Here is a 21,562-nt window from a genome sequence, read left to right as displayed (position 1 = left end):
CTTGAAACATCGGACTATGACTCACTCTGCACATAAAAAACCTCTGATCCATGGAATTGCAAGGGGGGGGAGTGTCATGTCCAACTGGGAATTCACCAAAAAAATGTTTGATACAAGCTTGATTCAGTACACGACTGCTCTGATTATTTCGGATGCTATGTGCAATAGTGAATGATGGGCCAACAGTTACAGAATATTGAAAAAGCCAAAACGAATTGTAATAAGTATCCACGTTTTCTTTCCCCCAAGGGCAGATGTCCAAGTGGCACTATCTTTCAATATTGTGGACATTTTACAAGACCTGTTCCAGATGCAAGTTGATGCTACAGCCACCTTCAAATTATTGCTAAGTGAATCAAGAGAGCGTTTTCAACGAATTGTTCATATCTGCAACTTCTCCCTCCCTCCTTGCCCCTCGCCCCTCCATCCCCTTGTTTGGTTATGCCCACCCTCTTCAATGCCACGTACTGCCACATGTAAATCAGATCCCATGTCATTGTCGCTTGTGACTGGGAACAGTTTCAGGAGGCTTGCCTATGCACATACATGCATGAGCTTTTATGTAGCTCCATGATGTGATGTTCATTTTTGTATATCTACCCTACATGTACAGTCGACTCTCGTTATGACAAACTCGTTTGGACCTAGCCAAAGTGTTTGTTACATCAGAATTTTGTATTAAGAGGAACATCAGTCCCATTCACTGTGCACATAAATGCACAGTCGGGACCAAGGCTTTGTTTGTTATAACCAGAATTTGTATTAACAGAGTTTGTACTAACGAGAGTCGACTGTATAACTTGGAATTTCCATTACAGCTTATTCTACAGATAAGACTTTTTAGCCATTCTCAATCAGTTGAATAAAATTGTGTGTTCTGGGACCAGCTTTACTAGGCATTAAGGTACTTATTCAAATGAAGGAAAGTTCTAAATTAATATATTTTTTGAAAATAATTTTCGGCTATTTGATTTAGCATTAAAACAGATGATGTGTGATGTGGTATGTCAAAATCAGTCACGTTTAGGCATGAACAGGTTTAGAGTTATTGCAATATTAGTAAAAATTTAGACCTTTGCTCTTACAAATGCCACGGTTTTTTGAAAGTGGATATTCCAAAGTGCTTATTTTTTGATAAGCCCTCGCGACTGCCCTCGCTAATTTTGGGTCATTTTGTGAAATGACATGCCTCTCTTAAAGTGTTTTTGAAAATACATTATCAATGAAATTTCAGTTTGAAACTTTTGACAGAACGTTATAACCATTAGTAGCATCATAAATTTTGAAAAATCTCAAAATCGCTGAACTCGCCCCCATGTTATTTCGCAGCTGTTTCTCCATTCGTAACGCTGCCCAATTCACCTGGGTTTGACATACCATGTTACACATTTCTCCCTTCTTAATTTGACAATTCAATTAGGACCTTTCCCTGAATTTCCTGTTAGGACATTATTGCATTGATTGACACAACATGCTGTATAAACTTTTCCAACAACTTCATGGGGGCACTTATGATTGCTGGTGTCTGTATTTCTCCAAGGAAGAGTCAACACACCAGCACATAAGAAAGCTTTGGCCTACAAGAAGAATATTGAACAGACAGATGAAGTCACATGCAATGACACCAAGTAACAAAAACACTGATTCTTTTCATCAAAATGTTTGGTTTAATACACGTGTTAAGGAATTGAATACACAAACTCCAATTTACAAAAACAGCTCAAGAATATTGCCTGGTTTACAAATACAAAGTGTCTTTGGTTTTCAGGTAAAGTAGGGCTTTAATTCTTAATTCTGGGAGGATCAAACTTGATACAGGCTCGCCATATTGAATTGAAAGCAACATATAAAACCTCTTTATCTTTGGAACTTGCGAGTACAAATGAAAGCAATGAAATAAAAGTTCATTACAAAGTAATACCAGTCTGCTCTAGTGAATAATTTAGAATTGTGATTAAACATACCCTAGTGTTTGAAGTCACATTTATAAAAGAAATTGAAAGTGAGGTTTGGAACTCACTCCAATCATATAATAGTCTGGCGCCATCCCATTCAACAGTTTACAATCTATAAAACAGATGCAGGGAACATGATCCAAAATGGCTTCCTTGTGAACAAGGTCTACTGGGCAATTCTGGTGGCATAATAGGTATGAAACACTTCAGAAGTGTTATCTTCCATTTCACAACTTTGCACAAAAAAACAAACTATTAATGAAGATGTTATATCTTCACCTTTTGTGAGTTAAACTTGAATAGGCCTACGTGTACTGGCACATTGACTTGTATAAAATGTGTTTGGCACATATTACCTTTTTGATTTCTCCGAATGAAAAACACTTTGGCTATTGCTTTGATGCCAGCTCTTGCATATTAAACGCCAAGAACCAATAAACACTGTCCACCATCGATGCCAATAGCATGAAGGACAACAGATCGTTGCAGAGTTCAAACTTACATACTTGTACTAGCTCACGGCTTGCCCCGACTAGCAACAGTGTACAGTCGACTCCCGTTTACTACAAACTCTGTTAATACAAATTCTGGTTATAACAAACATAAAGCCTTGGTCCCGACTGTGCATGTATGTGCACAATGAATGGGACTGATGTTCCTCTTAATACAAAATTCTGATATAACAAACAATTTGGCTAGGTCCGAACGAGTTTGTATTAACGAGACTCGACTGTATTTAATCTGGAAAAATCACATTTGAAAGCATATGAAGCACCAAAAAACACCTTCGGAGAACAGATACCATTCAAATGCAACAGCCTCAAAAAGATGTTTATTTAAAATCACATGAAGTTTATCCTTTAATGAAAACAGTTTTCTTTTATCAGGGTTCCCACAGAAATCTTAAAATGAAATGCTACGACTTTTCCACGACACAATTTAGGGCTTTCCATGACTAATTGCCATGCTGTGTTGGCATCTTAGGGTACCTATTTACAGTCATCACACTGAGGCAAGGGTTGTCACCCCCTTTCAGCCTTCCAGTTTGACACACGACCACTGAGCACCACAAAAGCATCACAATGGTGCACTGAACATGCAACAAGTATACAGCATACATCAGGCACGCAACTGGGAAGCCACAAAAAAAAAGAGGAAATTCAAATCTTTCCAAGACTTTGTACAGCATTTTTTTTTTATACATTTAATGGCACACATGGGAAGTAGAAAAAAGAAGAGGAAATCAGCTGATCTGAGGAAAAGTTGCATGCCTGATACATGCATAAAAGACAAAGTATTGTAACTGGAATGCAAGTTGGAAGACTCTCCAGGGCCATATACTACGCATCATCACGTTTTGGTTGTGCAGGATTCCATGACTTTTTTCCATTGCAACATTAACTTGCCATGCTTCCATGTGAAAATTAAAAGGCCACAACTGTTCCACGACTTTCCATGACAGCTTTAAACTTTGGGATTTTCTAGAATTTGTCCTTGACTGCGGGAACCCTGTTCAATGGACAAGAAAATGGAGGCCACATCTCACTAATGTCTTACGTAATGAAATATACAGTTCAATACAAACCTTTTTACATGTTTACATATTTACACAATTGCCGGTGAGGACGGGTAGTGATTATGATTAATCTTTCCAGACAAGAAAACACAATTCAAAAAATTGACTTCATATACAGGATTACAATTTTTACAAGGACGAGCACAATCTTTGGATTTGTATTCCAAAGGAATGGCAAGGACTTTGGAAAGATATTCACAAAAGAGAGAAACACAAATTTGTACAAAATTGGCTTGTGCAATACTTCTCCAAAAATACTACATACTTGTCCAAATACTACTTCCATATCAAGTCAGAGAATGTCCAGCGTGTAAAGGCAGTTTCTTGCCCTGATGACCTCTGGTTCATGGTCAACTATCTTAAATATTTACACACGCCCACGTTATGGGAACAATACTTAGAGCACTTGGTAATCCACAAGGAAGGAGAGTTACCATAAACTGCCATTAAAGAATTCTCGTAAGCTTAGGACTGTTGCCTGCCTTCATTCATGAGGTAAGATACCGAGCGATTGTGCAGTTACGGGCCCCTCTACATGTAGAAATTCTAGGTCAAGTTAGAGTCAGGAGTGTTTTTCTTTTCCATTCTAAAATGACTTCTGTAACCTTGAGCAGACTTCTCTTAATTAGAAACAGTATCTTTTGATAGAAAAGGCATTTTTCTTACGCATTTTTACAGGTGATGTCATGTGAATCAACACGGTTTTGCATATTCGGGTGCGTCGCGGTGACTTAAAAAAAATCAAAACACTGCCCTCTATCCACGCCACTAAAAGTTGATTTTTTAAATAGGGCCCGTTTCTACATAATCACCAGATATCCAGTACTGTCTGTGCATTATTGGCATTTCATCTTTGTAGGACAGTGATGAAGGTAAACAATTCAAACTGTATTTATCTGCAGGCATGATTGGCAAGAGATGGCAGCCATCTTGGAAGCCCAGTGCTTTTGTTGCAAAAGGCACATGAACAGGCCTATTGTGCACTCACTGTCACTGAATCAAAATGACATAAAACCACAACCAAGATAGCTGCTGTGTGCAGTAAATAAACTGCCATAGACTCCACTGATAATTACGCCCACTTCCAAAAAAATGAAAAATACTCACGACTCTCCATGGTGTTTGAGATGTACATCAAATTAAAGCTTAGTTCATCGTCTTTCATTTTCTGTTCACTTTTTGGGGGGTTTACCGACGACTTTTGGGAGAAAATTCCATCTTAAGATGATCACCCCTAAAAGTAGTCCTGAAGCCCATCGCCATTTTGAAAAAGAATGCCTACGTTGCATTGCAAAAATAGAGCAGTTTTTAGACCCAGTTTCATCTGAATTTCACAGAAGTACGAGCTCATAGTCCTGTACATGGCTTCCATCCTTCTTTGTAACAAACCCTTATGTTCATGGCCCGCAAATTGCTCTATTAGCAAAAATAATTGAGGCCATATAAAATGTGATGTGGCCAGCAGAGGCAATTTCGGGCCTATTTACTGGCCTGCACCCCTAACAGATCAAACTGGTTGCTGACAAAAATTTGAAATTAGTAACTATTTGTTTTTGCACACTTCTTCCCCTGATTAGTGTGACCATCAGCGATGTGGCAGAAATAACAAAAAAACACACACAGGAGATAAAAAAATATAAAAATTAACAAGATTTAAGTCAAGAATCTCAGGACACAAACACTTCTTAGGACATCAAACGACATCATCGATAAAAAAAGGCATCACTGGGGGTTAAAAATCAGCTGCTAATTGAAACTAGAGGCTGGACGATGGACTAAATTTGACACCCTCACGATCAATCCAGGATCTTGGATTGGCTTCTGAAATAAATAAGAGAATAGATTGAAATTGAGAAATTGAGAAGGGCACGTCAAACTTATTATAAAACAGTGTGATCTGCAAAATACAGGTCTTCACAAATTTGTTACATTTGTGTTGTGTTTGTGTTGGGCTGCTGTATTTTGGAAGGAAAAAAACCACCAGATCTTTTTACACGGCTTTAACTTAATACTAGGTAGTAACTGCTATTAAGTGGCTTTTAGCAAAGACACTACAATGTTGAAAAGACTGCAAATTGACACCGCTGCTTGGTGGAGGGGGGGGGGACACCTAAATTCTGTTTTAAAATTGGAATCATTTCTTTTGAACTTTTTGCTCCCTCGATACCTTTCTTTTCCCAGGAGTTTCCCCCTCGTATTTGTTTTAACTACTAGTCTTCAAACTTGCAAAAATCCAAAATCCATCTTACCATGACATCAAACAGTGACATCGTCGGCAAAGCTTGTGCCGTTTCTGGGCCTGGTAGGTGCTTCCTCGTAGGGTGGTAACCTCATGGGAGGTACCCTCGCAGGAGGTACCCTTGCAGGAGGTTGTCTGGAGATTTGATTTGTCAAAAAAAAGGAAGAAACAACAATAAATAATAATTGGTGACTAAAAAGTAGTCATAAACGACTTAATAAGCAGTATCTCACAATAAAACTTTGCATTAACCCTAACCCCTAGGCCTTTTGCTAGGAAGCAACCTCAATCCTCCAAAATCCTCTATTATTTCTTGAATTTATTCATTGGAGGGCTACTTACTGCCTCATTCCTTCAGAATCCTCCAGCAGTTACAGTTATAAAAAAATACATTGAGGTAGTGCCTATGATATCCTGGAGTAATGCGAATGAGTGCATACCTGTGTAATCTAGGGCTAAATTTATGCACAGCAAAGCATGAACAACGCAAGGTTCGGCCTAGGACAATGCATCCTCATAATCAGCCTTACATTTTTATCGCCATTCAACCTCAATCCTTCGAAATCAACCACTTATGCGAGGAGGAATTTGGAGGATTTGGGAAGGTTAGGGTTAATGTTTGGGAAGACAGAATTCAAAGAAGATACATGTAGTTCTTGAGCCAGGCCAAACGTCAGATCAACACGCAAATAGATACCAACTGCTGTCATGAGGTTTAATAGTAGCATTTGTTTCACATAAAAGTTGGACTCCTTGAATACACCAGAAGAATGTGGTGCATTCGATTTGTAGAGTGAACAAAAAATGACTGGAATTTGGAGCCAATCTTCTATGATGAGTGTTGAATCAAGTTATAATGCAAGTTTGAGGTTTTTTTTTTCTATTTCTTTTAATTCCACTCGAGTCTCAAACATTTGTAAGCTCTCTTCTTAAAAAAAAAAAGAACACCAAAAAAATGCTGACCACTTTTGGCCTGGCACTTGAATGGGGATCAAGGAAATCAAGGTTAAAATCAAGAATGTACTGAATTTGAACAAGGAGGTTTTACATATTCTGAATGCACATGTAATACAGGGTCATACTGCCATCTCACAAAATCATTGGCAAGGCTAAATCAGTGCCCCCCCCCCCAAGAAAATTCTGTTAGACTTAAAATTTGTTTATGTCCTACACTGTATATGCTTTTTCACCTTGCAGCTATCATTGACGTATCAAACTGGGTAAACCGAAAAAGAAAAAAATTCACGAAACCGATAAAATCAAGCGAACTGTTTTAGCTTGTTAAGAATTTGAGCTCCACAAGTTGCGACTACACAGCAAATGTGTCATTGTGTTGTTAACACTCGTGCACATTCCACGAACAAAATTATTCCCAACAGTACATGTACATCGGAGAAACTGTTAGGATCGTTCACACACGTTACCTTTCCAATGGAGATCCGTTTCTTACGGTTTAACCATGAACAGAATCGGTCAACGAGCTTCCGATTGGTACGGCAACGTACCCGGTATCAACATGGCGGCCCGTTTCATTGCGTCTTCTTTAAAAAATGTTCTTCGGGGATCTGGCTGCTGCTGTGTCATCCGTCACGTCGGGGAAATTCAGCTGCACGACCATGGCGTACAATTCCGGCACGATTCCGGCTGTCGGAGCATCATATGCCAATGTCCATGATGGTTTGATCACGGTGCACAAGTTACAGACAACAGTTCCACAGCACCGGCATAGGTCATGTCAAAGATACTCAGAATCACGACGATCAAATTTAACAGAAACGACGATTCCGAAACATTGGTTACTCAGATTAACAGCGAATGTGACAATATTTATTTCTAACTCAACACGGCATATGACTGTTACATTCGATTCCGATTACAACTTCACTAACATAACTCGACACAACTTACACTTCCTTTAAAAACATCAGAAGCAAAAACAGAGATAGCTACGTGATGTGCGGCCGATACAGATTTCTACAAGCTTTCATGCTCTGGATGTTCTGCTAGCCTGCTGTGGTTACTTTTACAAAGATTCAACTATAAAAACATTATCAAAAAGTCACACAAAAAATAAATGCGCGAGACAGAAAAATCAGTAAGCACTATATACAGCAGAGGAAACAATAGGTTTTCTATTTGTAGCGTTCCCTAAAAATCAGGTATCTATGTGATATGCAGAAACATATTAATTGGAATATTGTTGAGAAGAACAATGGTTAAAACCTGTTTTCAAATATAACCTGGATGTATTCCTAACTTTTCTCGATATGTTCCATCTTCTAAAACAAACACTGAACCATTTAGAAATGATGGAGGGTTTGCGTTTCTGCTTGGCTTTTGTTCAGATCTTTCGCTCTGTTTCATGTTTGACTTTGTGCGAACCTTTGAGGTGTTAAGTTTTTTAATGTTTAAAACAAAGTAGAATTCATTTTTTGGAGGACCATTGCTGTTAAGAAGTATATCATCAAACGTACTGAAAAAAAAAAAGGCGTGAATCTATTAAGGACATGCAAGGCTGGCTACTTTGTGCATTCAAATTTTGTTTCTCGTCTGGAATAAAATTGTGCAACACTATGCAAGTAATTCTTTAACAAGTCCTGCATCTATGGATATATATACAGTTAATGTCTTGATTACGCTTCTTCTTTTTTATCAGAAGCTAAACTACCTCACTATATCATGATTTTTGTTGAATTTAATCAAGATGCCCTTCCAAAACGTACAAGTGAAGCCTGTAAAACATGCTACAAAAGTTTATGATTTTTCTAAAGGAACTTTTTACTCAACCATCAGAAAGCACGACTATTATCTTAAATTGAACATTTCTTCCGTATTTATGGATGAATAGCTGCTGAAAGCAATCTGGATGTAACATTCTGTCAAATTGTCTTCCAGATCATAGCTGAATGTACCACATTGGTTCAGTCATTTCACATGCTCAAGAAAGTGGTTTATATCTCGTTCACTGCACGTGCGGGCAGGCTACGGATTGATTAAAAACAGTAACTACAAGCAAACGGGTATCCGTGATTTTCTGGCACGACAGAAATTAAAATGTCCGGAATACATGTAAAACAAAACGTTGTTACAAGTATAGCGCAGTATATATCCATAAAGTAAATCCGGTATACAAAAGTTAATCACGTGACACGGTTAAGAGTCTATCCGATTACTATTCCATGACGCGGCAGACGACAATAAACACTTATTCTTGTACGTCGACACGGGGGCGGTCTTAATATTGCGCCGCCGGAAGCCTTCGAGCCGGAGGCGCAGAGGACGATGGCGGCGGCAGAGAGCTGTGGGAAAGGAACGCGACGAAACAAGAAAAAAAGACAAGATTAGATTATAATTGCCAATTCAAAGGCATTGCCCGTCACAAACAGATACTTTGATAGCGAATACTTAAGTCTCGTGCATTCACTGCCGATTGAACATTTCATAGAGATCGGAACTTTTCTTCTCAAAATCACGGCAAACAACGCAACAGTCACAAATTCATACTTCTGAAAGTGCAACTTATTTTTTGGGGGTGAAATACGCTGCTATTTGAAAATCCTCGAAAATACAAGGAAAATTTGTGTCTGAATTTCAAACGAGCTTCTGCCGATAATCTGCTTAAGTTTTCCGGAATTGTTGGAATGAATAGCAATGGAAGCACCTTCATGATCATTTCAGCGTAATACATCCATCTCCTCTTACCTCTCATTTCCAGGCAAATTTCAGAAACTCAATGACAACATCATACAAACAGTTAAAAGTAACCCAAAAAAACTAAAGTGGTTTCTCAGACAAAAGGCTTCTAAACGAACTAATGTAATTGGCAACATACAAAATGTGAATACTTATCCCCATCAAATTGGCTAAGTACGACGAGTGCGAGTACATAGCCACTCACGGATACGTACATGCATGAAGTATATTCCACTAAAATGAACCCTCTTTTATGCTATTTACAAATAACAAATTTTTGGATGTCGTCAGACAAATAGCTGCCTTAACCCTACAAATTGGTCGCCTTTTACTGTTGTTGGTTTCACTTACCGCCTGGGTGGTGGGTAGTCATATGGATCCCTGGGGGGCAGACGCTCATAGTAACGGTCATATTCCTCCCTACATGAAAGGGATAGTTAAGAATGAAAGATACATACTAATATCGGGCATTTCCAACTGACGATTTCGCTAGCGCTGTGTCGAAGAGCTCGTAAGAAAATAAATATCTCAAGCTTGCTTGGGTCAGGCATGCTACTAGGAATTTTGAAGAAAAAAAACGAGGAAACTCCAAAGCACACAAGACTTTGAGCAGTGTTTTTCAATTTGAAATGGCATTCCCGAGAAGTTAAAAAAAAAACCCAGGAAATCTGCGGATCGGAGGAAAAGTTGCATGCCTGTTGGATAGGACTCGGGACCTCCTGCTTATTATTACACATCCACTCAATCTCTAAGCTTACTGGTCAATTCCAACCCCATATAGCAGCAGGTGTCACAGTGCAGGATACATGTCATGGTTCAGAAAGCTTTGAGAAGTCACTGTCTTCACTCAGACGGTAGTAGTAGCAATACTTCAAAGGGTTTCATCATGACCATGATACAGGGGCTTGCAGGATTTGGAAAAGAGTGTGCCCTTATTCCGTCAATGAAATTACGGACTTCGTCGTTGAACAGAAGATAGTGCTTTGGCACCACTCACGAGAGCTCAAGTGGGGTGTGTGTGCGCGTTTGTTTATGGTGTAACGGAAGGACACACAAGTGCAACATCATCGCGGACACGAACTAAATCGAGGATGACCTCGATTAGAAAACGTGTACAAAACCAATAAGAGCTGTTGTGAAAAACTACGAGTACAAACAAAGGAAAAGGGAAGAGGAACAAAAGAAAATCTTCGATTTACACCATAACTAAACGTGTCTGTGGGTTGGGGGAGGGGGGGGGAGTTGGGAGGTGGGGCGGGGGGGGGGGGGGGGGGAAAGGGGTTGGGGGGGGAGAAAGGGGTGGGGAGAAAGGGTTGGCGGGGGGAAGAAATGGTTGGGGGGGGGAGAAGCGGTTGGGGGAAAGGGATGAGGGTGTTGGGGGGAGGGGGCATGAGGGGGAGGGGGCATGAGGGGGAGGGGGCATGAGGGGGAGGGGGCATGAGGGGGAGGTTTTACCTTGCAGGTGAAAGGCGTCTTCTGTACCCTGGTGGTGGGCTCCTGCTTCTAGGTCTCAGGGCGTATGCATATTCGCGAGGTACTGCCACATAATCACGAGGGACTGCTCTCCTGAAACCATAAACATTCAACTAATAAATTAATTGAAAGACAGTGTGTATTGGCCGAATAAACATATCCGGTTTTTGTATTCAAACTTTCTCATCTAAAGCACACTATATAAGATCATCATGTAATATAACATCATAACAAGCAAAACAAAATTCCCCTGTGAATATTTCCCTGTGAAATTTCTAAAACTCCATGAAACATTTCCAATTTCAAGCAGTTGCTGGGGAGGTCAAAGGGTTGTTGCAGCAGAGCAACTAAGATGCTGATAGTACGCAGGCAACTTGTTGACACTGCTTAACCCTTACCCTACTAGACCCTCCAACGCATGCCAATATGTGCCTCAAGAAAATCTATGTTTTTTGCATGGCCCTCCAATATCTGCCATGTCATTTCAAGGGTAACTGGACAGGCACTCCAATACATGCCACAGAGAACAATGAGAGTCCTCTGATAACAATCAAGTGCCCCCAGCTGGTCAGTATCAGGCACCCTCCAGGGCCTCCAACTCCTGCCAATTGGAGCCTTCACTGCTACATCAAAGTATCCTCCAATAAACTGCAGCTGGAGGGCATTGGCATAACCAACTGACATGCAGTAAACTACCCTCAGAGAGTAAGGGTTAAACACTAAAATGCCACCACAGCCACCCAGTGAACACAACTTGGACACATGGCTCAAGACACACATACCCCCAACCAGAGCAAACCTTGACTAGGTCACTGTCAAATTCCCAGATTTCTCCCTAGCCTTGGTCAAGGCGCTAGTTGTTATTCATCCGGCCGTAGAGCGGTAAACGATATCTTCGCTAGCACTATGCATGCAGTCATCACATGCAGTGCATTAAAAATACAGCGTGAACAGCGACCTCACGCGGCCACTATTTTTATGCAAATTAGTTGGACCCAATATAGCGTCTTGGTTCAATCGTCGGCAAAAGCTTATGTTTTTCTTTATTTTGCGCTGGATTTCTAGCGCACGACCTCATATGCAAGAACAGATAAGTGTAGGCGAGACTAATATGTGGAGTGTGCAATCACACCTTGGTAAATCTACACGTCATCAAATTATTGGCAGCCATTCGCCTTTTGCAGACGTGACAGGAACCACAGTTTTTTTGTGCATTGGTGCCGAGTGCAGAGACACACAATGTGTACGTGTATGGATTATGTACGGTGCCACGTTTCACTATGCAAGTTTCCACACAACGATCGACCAATAAGAAATCGACATTTAAGTTCAGCTAAGGCTATTAACATAATGAGCACCACCCCCAAAACCTCACATGGACGATTGAACCAAGGCGTTAGATTGGGTCCAACTGATTTGCATAGAAATGGTGGCCGCGTGAGGTCGCTGCTCGCGCTGTATTTTTAATGCACCGCATGCATAGCGCTAGCGAGGATATCGTTTACCGCGCTACGGCCGCGGGATGAATAACAACTAGCGCCTTGACCAAGGCTAATTTCTCCCCTGATTTTTTGTGTTTTCCCACATTCACTGAGTTTTCCCTGACTGGAAAGAATGGAAGCTCATTTCCAGGCTTGCCGGGATCAGAGAGTGCCGCAATCAACTACTGTGCCCAGCTCACCTGGGTAAGTAGTCATCAGCATATCGTCTGCTGCCGCCCTCTCTGCCGTAGTAATCATCGGCAGGAGGCAGGGGTCTCCTTGGAGGAGGGTAGTCATAGTAAGGATCATAGGACGATGAACTGCTGCTGTATCCATTGTAGGACCTCCCATCGGAAGCTCCGCCCCTTGGTGGGTAACCGCCACGACTTGAACCACCACGGCCTCGGCCACGACCTCTGGCTGATCGGTCATATCTGTGGGAGAATCATCACAAACATAAAACTTTTCCCTCGACATAGTGACATGTGGAAGATTTAGTGTGATAAGAGTTTTTTGAAAACACTTCTTTTGAATTGCTGTTTACAAAGGGAATACATGTATACAACATTTTGCTTTTGCTGTGATTTTCAGAAATGGATGGATTTGGGGGTATTTTATAGCAAATATTGTTACACTGACTTGTTCAAAGTTTTTTTGTTCGCAGATACTGGAAAAACTAAGAAAAAAATATCATGCTCTTGTAGTCTGGTTTCCTGAACCACTTAAGATGAAACAGAACAATGTTTAGACATCAGGGAACTGTAAGGTCAGGGAACCAGTCCTGCTGGCTTGTACCCGCTCAAAAGAGTGCAATTTGATGGCAAACAAAATGCGGACTGACTAAATATGGTAAATTGGGGGCAGTATTTGAAAAAAAACACACCAGTTTTTTTTTCCAACGCTGGTCGACCGACAAGCGTTGGAAATTGATACAAAAATACATGTTCCTTTGATTTATATGTCAGCACACCGGGGCCAATTTCACGGCGCTGCTAAGCACAACAATTCGCTTAGCACAAAAAAAAAGGTCTGGCTTATAAAAGCAGCTTACCAGCCAAAACTATAGCATGAAAATCACACGGAGTTTTGGCTGGTAAACTGGTTTTATAAACCAGGATTTTTTTGTGCTAAGCAAATTTTTTGCTTAGCAGCGCCGTGAAATTCGGCCCAGGTGCATGATTTTACAGGATGCTTTAGACTGTCATTCTTTAACAGGCTAGTAAGGTTTTCAGAATTATTTGGTAGTTTTGTTTTTCGATGTTTGTAAATACTGTACATTCCCTTTAACAAGTTTAAATAATAGGCGACATGATTATCGGTTCAGAAACCTTGTGAAATCACTGTCACTACTCAGACGGTAGTAGTAGCAAAAATAACGGGTCTCATCATAACCATGAAATCTCATCCACATGAAAATTTACTGGCATTTCCATTTCAGCCCTGATGTGTAAACTTTAAATATAAAACAAACTTAAACATAAAACCACCCCCACGAGAACTGACTAAGCTTTAAACTCCAACATCTTGTGGATCTCAAAGTGGACCATAACAATGAACTCTTAACCCTCAAAATCCAAAGGTTTTGCAAGGATTGAGGAAACTGGAGTCCAGCAACTAGGGCTTCATACTGGCCTTGATGCTCCTTTAACCTTAACTCCTTCAATCTTCCAAAATGAACCAGGTGGTTTAAGAGGATTGTGAAGGATTGAGGCTGAACAGCAAAAAAATGTCAGTTTTTCTTGAGGTCGTAAGGCTGTGCCCTGCATTATTTATGTTCAGCCATGCTTAATTGAGGCCCACGTCACACTGGATATCATCCGCACTGTTTCAACGTATTACAGTGACTGTTGAAGGATTTTGAAGGATGAGCTGTGGTTCCTAGCTAAGAGGACATAGGGCTACACCCAAGCAAACAAATTCCGAAAGACACCAGTGATAAATCCCCATACTTCCAAAATCTTTTCAAAATACTCAGAACTCTCACAAACAGGTGTTCAGGCTGCACAGAAAAATGATGATCAGACAAGTCATCTTTCATATTCTTTTAAATTTCTGGTGGGTTGACAGAAGACTTTTCAACTGCTTCAGGCCATTAGGCCCAAGTCCATCATACTCCATCAATATTTAGTCATGCCAGGCCTCCTGGACCAAGTCCCCCAAAATCCACCGAAATGCGAGGATGGATTTTGATGGAGTTGGGGTGGTTAGGGTTAAAGTACGAAGAACGTGCCATGTGTTTTCTGCACAATGATGTATTTTTGGAGAATTCAGGAAGGTTTGAATGGACATACATGTAGTTGGTGGTAACGCTGTATGGCAGTTTGATGAGGTAAATTAAGTAGAACTTACCCTCCTTCTGTGCATTCCCTGGACAGATGCCCCCTGTTGCCACACTGGAAGCACTCTCCTTTACTCCCTACCCCCGGTGCCTTGTGTACCCTGCTGGTTGACTGCATGACCACCAGGCTATTGCCGTAGAAATCCATGTTGTTGAGATTCTTCTGGGCCTCGACAGCTCCACTCTCTGTCTTCATGTGCTGTGGTGTTTGGAAACACAAGGGCAGGATCAGCACATATTAGTTTGACTACAATGACATTACTTTGTGTGGAACATGACCATGCTTTTTAATGCATATACATGTATGCTTTTAAACCCTTACATAACTGAATCCATCAAAATCCACACCCCTGTTTTGGAGGATTTTAGCAGGTTCACGATACCTCCATATTGAATAGGTTAGGGTATTTTGATGGATTCAGGACAGCAAGCCTAGCGGCACTGCACGATTTTGATGGATTCAGGATACCTCCATATTGAGCAGTTGGGGGACTATGATGGATTAAGGATCCTAACAGTTTAACTCCTAGGCTATATGCTTGGTATGTACGAGGTATATGTATACACTGGTGGATTCTGATGGCCTCACTGGTGGATTCTGATGGACTGAGGACACCAACATTTTTTTGCATGACAAAATTGGAGGATTTTTGCGGACTCACGATACTTTCTAGTAAAACTTTAGGGTCAATTCGTCCTTTGGTACGTGGGCTCAAACCCCGACAAGGAAAACGGTGCTTCTGTTCTTGGGCAAGACACTTTCAACAAGTGCCTATCTCCATCCAGAAGGGTGTCTAGTCAAAGTACTGCAGAGACTCAGCGTTAATGCACGTGCACAAAAGAGGCGTAACCACACAAATACTAGAATCTTGTTCCCAGATTTACTTCTCTCACTCGTTAACTATTAAGAAGGTCCATTTACACTGATTAAACCTAAGCCCAATAGGGTTTTTAGTAGTTACCACTAAATGTAACAGAATCCAACACCAGCCAAGGATGCAGCTTGCTCAGCCCAACAGGTTGCATCAGCTGGAAATTTGTCCAATATTCAGATAAACATAATCTGACCCAGATAACCACTTGCTGGATTTGGTTGTAAACATTGAGCATGGTTAAAGATCTTCTCAACTTACAACAAAGCCATAGTTTCTGATGACGTCACACTCGGCAACTTCTCCCCATTTGGAGAATTCCTTCAGAAGCTGGGCCTCCGTGCAGTCCATGGGAAGGTTGCCCACGTACAACTTGGTCCTGGCTGCATGAGACACAAACAGAAAACAACGGTGAATGCCTAAACATACTACAACTTCATTAAGTCCCAATCACCTTGAAATGTGTGCGTGGTTTCATTTAAACATTGAAATGGAACTACATAATAAAACATCTCAAGTACAAGGACTTTTAAAATGTGTGGATTGCTTGGTTAGGAACCAACCATTGGGGTTCGCTCGTACCCCCCCCCCCCCTGCAAACAGGATGCTGGGATACTCTGATGAGCTTCACAGAATCTTGTGAAGGAAATTGCCTATAACCTATGTATAAAGCATCCGGCTGCAGCTGTTCAAGACCGCAGTTATATAATGTGCGCAAATGCTATCCGAAAACTTCCCATAGAAATCCACGCATTTCATACCAGATGTGATTTGTATTTCATTGCGGACCATGTGGACGAAATTTTGAGCGTCGCAAAATGCAATCCAACCGTTCGTGATTCGAAACGGAGCCTGAGCAAGTGACGGGAATTGTAAATTTACAACACAGATAAGTTTTACAGAATTTCCAACATAATAACGCCTTTCAACGAAAAAAAAAAATATCTAAACTGAAATAAAAGAGTAATGAATCAGTCTTAACGGCCGTTTCAAACCTTGCAGAGTCATGACCGTGATGACACGCAGGTCACAGGTCACGCAAAATCCAACCAATCAGAGCTTGAATTCATCAGAGTATCCCAGCGTCCTGTTTTTGCAGGGCGGGGGGTACGAGCGAACCATTGGGGCTGTGCATTGGAACCAGGTACTCGAGTACCCGACCATTGAAGTCGGAAACCGGTTCCAGATTATGGGAGTGGGTACCCACAACCTACCTTACAAATTCCACAGTTAATTCTCAGACAACAAAAGAGAAAGGTTTCGAATGTCATTGGTGGGGAATTTTCAAAAAGAAAACCAGGCAAGAGATTAGTACATATTTGAAAAATTGTTGGTAGTTACCCTGGCTGCCCATGCTGCCACCACCTCGGCCACCACCTCGACCACTGCTTCCGGTCGAATACTTGACATTCAGATTAGAGCCGATGAAATTGTAGGAGTCCAGGTTATCCACGGCCTCTTTGGCTTCAGACTCGGTTGACATGTGCTGTTGCAAAACAAAAAGGGTCATGGACAAATGTAAAGGGTACAAATTGGTGAAGCATTATTCTTTCAAAACACGCATTTACTCAATCCACTTTGTGAGTTATAAATCAGTGTTTCACACACTGATAGGAATCTCATAGAACAACATTAGAGTTGAAGAATCAAATACTTAATAACATTAAACTGAAACTGACTTTCATTTTATGGTTTAGCTTGAATAAAGAAGAAGAGGTGCTTTCGAAAACATTTGAAACAATTACATGAAGTATGGTTTTGGGGCAAATCTTGAAGGATTTATTTTTAACCCTAACCTTACCAATTCCATCAAAATCCACCCCCCCCCCCCATTTGGGGGGATTTGGGCAGATAAGCCATGTGTACCAAGTCCATCAAACCCCACCAGCACCAGTGGTGGATTTAAACGGGTTGGGTGCTGAAGCATTATGTGAAGCACTAGTAGAGTGAGTGATGGATTTTGATGCACAAGGTCTTCTACTTAGTAAAACTAAGTAGGTAGTTAGGGTTAATTGCACAACTGGTGTAGGACTTCGGATGGGATCCGTCATTCAACATTTTATAAATGAGGCAATGACTATTCATGTACTTACTACAAATGCATATCTTCCCATGACCTTGCATTCTGTGATTGATCCAAACTTGGAGAACAGTCCTCCTAACTGTTCATCCGTGCAGTCATAGGGCAGGTTGCCCACGTACAGCTTTTTCGTCATTTTGTCTGAAATAGAAACCAGAACATCAAAACCGTTAATCATCTAGCCTTAAACCTGTATTGTATAAAAACGAGCATTTGCCAATCTTGTGCCTGAGTTTGCCTTTATGTGCATGACAAAATGGGTTGTCAAAATAAACAAAAAGGTGTCGAAAAGATGCCCAATCACACCTCTGGATAAAACCTTGCCATGAGTACGGGGCAAATGAATGATTAATTAGGGTAGATGTCCTGAATTTCAGCACGTCCCGAAATTCGGCACCCCTATATAAATAGTGAACTGGCCCGCCAACACGGTCACGTGACCAACCATGTTGCTATCAGGTGACAAGACGAACTCCCACCCTTGGGTTTTCAACCAAAAATAAGGGAAACGTACGATGCATTCTTGCAAAATAAATGGGATTAAAAATCTCTCCGTAAAAGGCGAAATATTTTTCAATTTTTTTTAGGATTCCTTGTAAGATGGGGTTTAAGATGAAAATGATGATTGCAGCCATTTTTTCATGTCGAAGTGGTTAAAATGGAAGTTTTTTTCTGACGTTGGTGATGGTTTGGGCCACTGAGAGTGGAAGATCGTCTGTAGTGCAGGTGTGTAGTATTGTGGGGGATGCCAAACTTACGAACTGGGGTCAGAAAGTGACCCGAATTTGGGCACGTGATAAAACAACTCACAAAATCAATATTAGCTTGATAACCATTTTGAATTTTGTTGGGAGTCGCGGAGGCACAAAGTCGCGGAGTCAGAGAGACGCGCGCAGATAGAGGGCGCAATTCTCGGAGGTAGGTCGACTGCGGCTTTACACCTCCACGCAGCCGTACGAAGGCGCGGATGTAGAGACTAGTCTAGAGTGTAGTGGCCCTGCATTATTTATATAGGCCTAGTTGTACCAAGGGGATGAGGGAGTAATTGCAGAATACCCCGCCACTCGGAAATACACCCCTAAAATCACTGGCTACGAGGTTGGAATCACTGCTAAAGAAACAATTCAAGTTCATTGCCAGCTACACGGATACTGAGTGGGGGTCCATTATTTGAGAACGAAGCGACACAAAATGAATGGGAGTTGCTGAAAAATTCTAAGTCCAAACCTACTCCTAGAACTATGATGCTCCGTGTGAGCGGAGCCTCATAGACACAGAACTCCGCAAAATTGTTTGCAGCACAAAACACCAATTAAGTACAAAAACGTCCATCAAAACAGAGACATTTCCCACAGAACCGCTGCACAGATTGCCCCTAAACTTCGAACAATACCTCATGACATACTCACGTTATGTGCACCCAACAAACATCGGTGGATTCTGTCTGTTTTCGGCAAAAATGATGAAAAATATGCCCTTTCCGCACTGAGCCAACCTAACACTTGAAACGAGCACGCGCGCAGAATGATCGCAGTCATTTTCGGTTCCATCGCTTGGAGCGCGCCGCGGGGGGTACGTACTTGCACTTGTACGCATGCGCATACTATCGTTCCGCTCTACACCATACCCCCCGCGGCGCGCTCCGAGCGATCGAACCGAAAATGACTGCGATATATCTGCGCGCGTGCTCGTTTCAAGTGTTAGGTTGGCTCAGTGCGGAAAGGGCATATTTTTCATCATTTTTGCCGAAAACAGACAGAATCCACCGATGTTTGTTGGGTGCACATAACGTGAGCATGTCATGAGGTATTGTTCGAAGTTTAGGGGCAATCTGTGCAGCAGTTCTGTGGGAAATGTCTCTGTTTTGATGGACGTTTTTGTACTTAATTGGTGTTTTGTGCTGCAAACAATTTTGCGGAGTTCTGTGTCTATGAGGCTCCGCTCACGCGGAGCATCATAGTTCTAGGAGTAGTCCAAACCAACTACCCTGTTGGCGGCTACGCGGTCACGAAGTGGGACTCGGAGTGCAATGGAGCATGATGCATAGTACATACAAGTAGCGCTGAGAATGTTTATTGAGGTCAATCAGCCGTGACCTCGTAGCCGGCTACGAGGTGGATAGATCGAGTGGCGGGGTATTCTGCAATTGTGCCGGGATGAGTTGTCAATGGTACAACTACAAGTACAAGTTGACTCAAAATCTTCCCATTGACAAGGTACAAAACAATCCAGGACCGAGCTGACATAGTGCCGAGTTGAGCATGATGTTGAACATCTTAAACCGGGACCGAGTTTGCTCATCTGTGTCTAGTCTGCAGGCTGAATCATCATGAAAAAAACTACAAAAATCGACAACTTTACAATTACACGACGAATTTAATGGGTTTCAACAAACTTAACGTATACAGATTTCACACTTATTGTAAAAATTACACGCTGTGTTAAAATTCATTGTTAATGGAAATTCAGAATTAGTATTTTAGTAATAAAACTAAAATAGTAAACACACTTTTTTGTACTCACACGATTCGTGATCGACCCTCAGCAAGCACGCTTTTATGAAAGAAAATGCAATGCTGAAATGTTGCATGCGCCGCGTGGTTATTACTTGACTGGTACTCGTGTATATATGTCTCGTATAGTGTTCAAGGTAGGAAACCAGTGAAATGGTTATTGTCAGGATAGCTGCAAGATGATTGGGCAGATTTTATTGAGCGCTAAGTCAACAACCAACCAGCACTGCCGTTTCTTTTTGATTGTAATTATTATTTTCTTGACCGCGGTCAGTCGGATGTGTCATGCGCGCTGCCTAGGCCTATCACACAATGCGCGCCAAATGACCGATCTCAGAAAAAAAACATAGAGCTATATTAAATAAAATTAATATAGCTGTATGGCAAAAACCAAAGTATAGGATCTTTGGCAAAAACTAAAAATTCTGCGTATTACGAAACAATACAAAAAATTCATAAAGAAACAAACTATACCAGGGGAGTCAAATTAAAGTTGCTGTCCCCGGGCAATTTCAGAGTTTCACCCCGAACTTACATTTTATTTTTAAATTGCAGCAATACGAAAGCTAAATTGAACAGAAAACAATGTGGCATCAAAATCCGCCTAAAGTGTTAGTTTTGGAACACTGTAATTCTACTTCATAATGTTGAATTATTTGCCGCCCTTCCAAACGACGTTCATGCGAATCTTTTTGTAGCGTTAAGAAGGGTGCAGAACAGTTTCAGAGGGTTGACAACGTCCAATCAACTAATGAGAAACATAGTATATTTCCCCGTTCAAAAACATACAAGACAAACCGAAATTTCGTTAGGAGAAAAAAACCCGAATACGTATGTCATGCTTGCTTTACATTGATGATTATGAGCATGCACGGGTACGCCGGGTAGCACACGTCATTTTTATTTGGATTTTGGGTTGCTGCTCCGATCCCCCGTGCTAGGCTATTTTTGAGTTTCACCCCGAAAATACATTTTTAATTACTTTTTAAACAAACAATTATTTATTTTGAAATAGACATCGAGCGAAAAAGCTATCCACGTTTTGGATATTATAGAATTATTAGAATTTCATAATATTCGCGAAGGGAGTTCTGAGTGCCGGTATATCATCACCAGAGCAGCCATTATTTTGATAACCATGCAATCTATCTAGCACCATCCATGGGCGTCGCCAGGATTTTTTCTAGAGCGGGGCAAACATTTTTTTTGCCAAAAAAAGGCTTGTATTTCTCAACACATTCTCGATTTATCAGTTTTAGAGGGGGGCAGGGACATCCCCCCCCAACTCATTAAATTTACACCACTTTGTCTTCGCGCCTATTTTTTTCTTTTTTTTTTTTTC

The 21,562-nt window shown here is 41.2% G+C and overlaps 1 protein-coding gene across 2 annotated transcripts; it reads right to left on the bottom strand.

Moving 5' to 3' along the window:
- Nucleotides 1–1,644: 1,644 nt before the first annotated feature.
- LOC119742941 (RNA-binding protein lark-like) lies at nt 1,645–20,357 on the bottom strand. Of its 2 annotated transcripts, XM_038219212.1 has the most exons (10): nt 20,231–20,357; nt 17,721–17,848; nt 16,969–17,113; nt 15,889–16,010; nt 14,767–14,954; nt 12,618–12,851; nt 10,919–11,029; nt 9,815–9,883; nt 5,781–5,905; nt 1,645–5,352 (listed from the first exon to the last, which is right to left on the bottom strand). In XM_038219212.1, exons 1-9 carry the CDS (start codon nt 20,295–20,297, stop codon nt 5,788–5,790), a joined length of 1,182 nt encoding a protein of 393 aa, XP_038075140.1. In that variant the 5' UTR covers nt 20,298–20,357; the 3' UTR covers nt 1,645–5,352; nt 5,781–5,787. The 2 variants fall into 2 exon arrangements, with proteins under 2 accessions (XP_038075140.1, XP_038075141.1); XM_038219213.1 differs by lacking the exons at nt 1,645–5,352; nt 5,781–5,905 and adding an exon at nt 7,567–9,069 and having other exon boundaries at nt 20,231–20,356.
- Nucleotides 20,358–21,562: the final 1,205 nt, after the last annotated feature.

The sequence above is a fragment of the Patiria miniata genome, unplaced genomic scaffold, assembly GCF_015706575.1.
Source record: "Patiria miniata isolate m_02_andy unplaced genomic scaffold, ASM1570657v1 HiC_scaffold_6, whole genome shotgun sequence".
NCBI classification, from domain to species: Eukaryota; Metazoa; Echinodermata; class Asteroidea; order Valvatida; family Asterinidae; genus Patiria; species Patiria miniata.
Note: the sequence above shows the minus strand (reverse complement) of the source record. Positions and strands in the feature narration are given on the sequence as shown.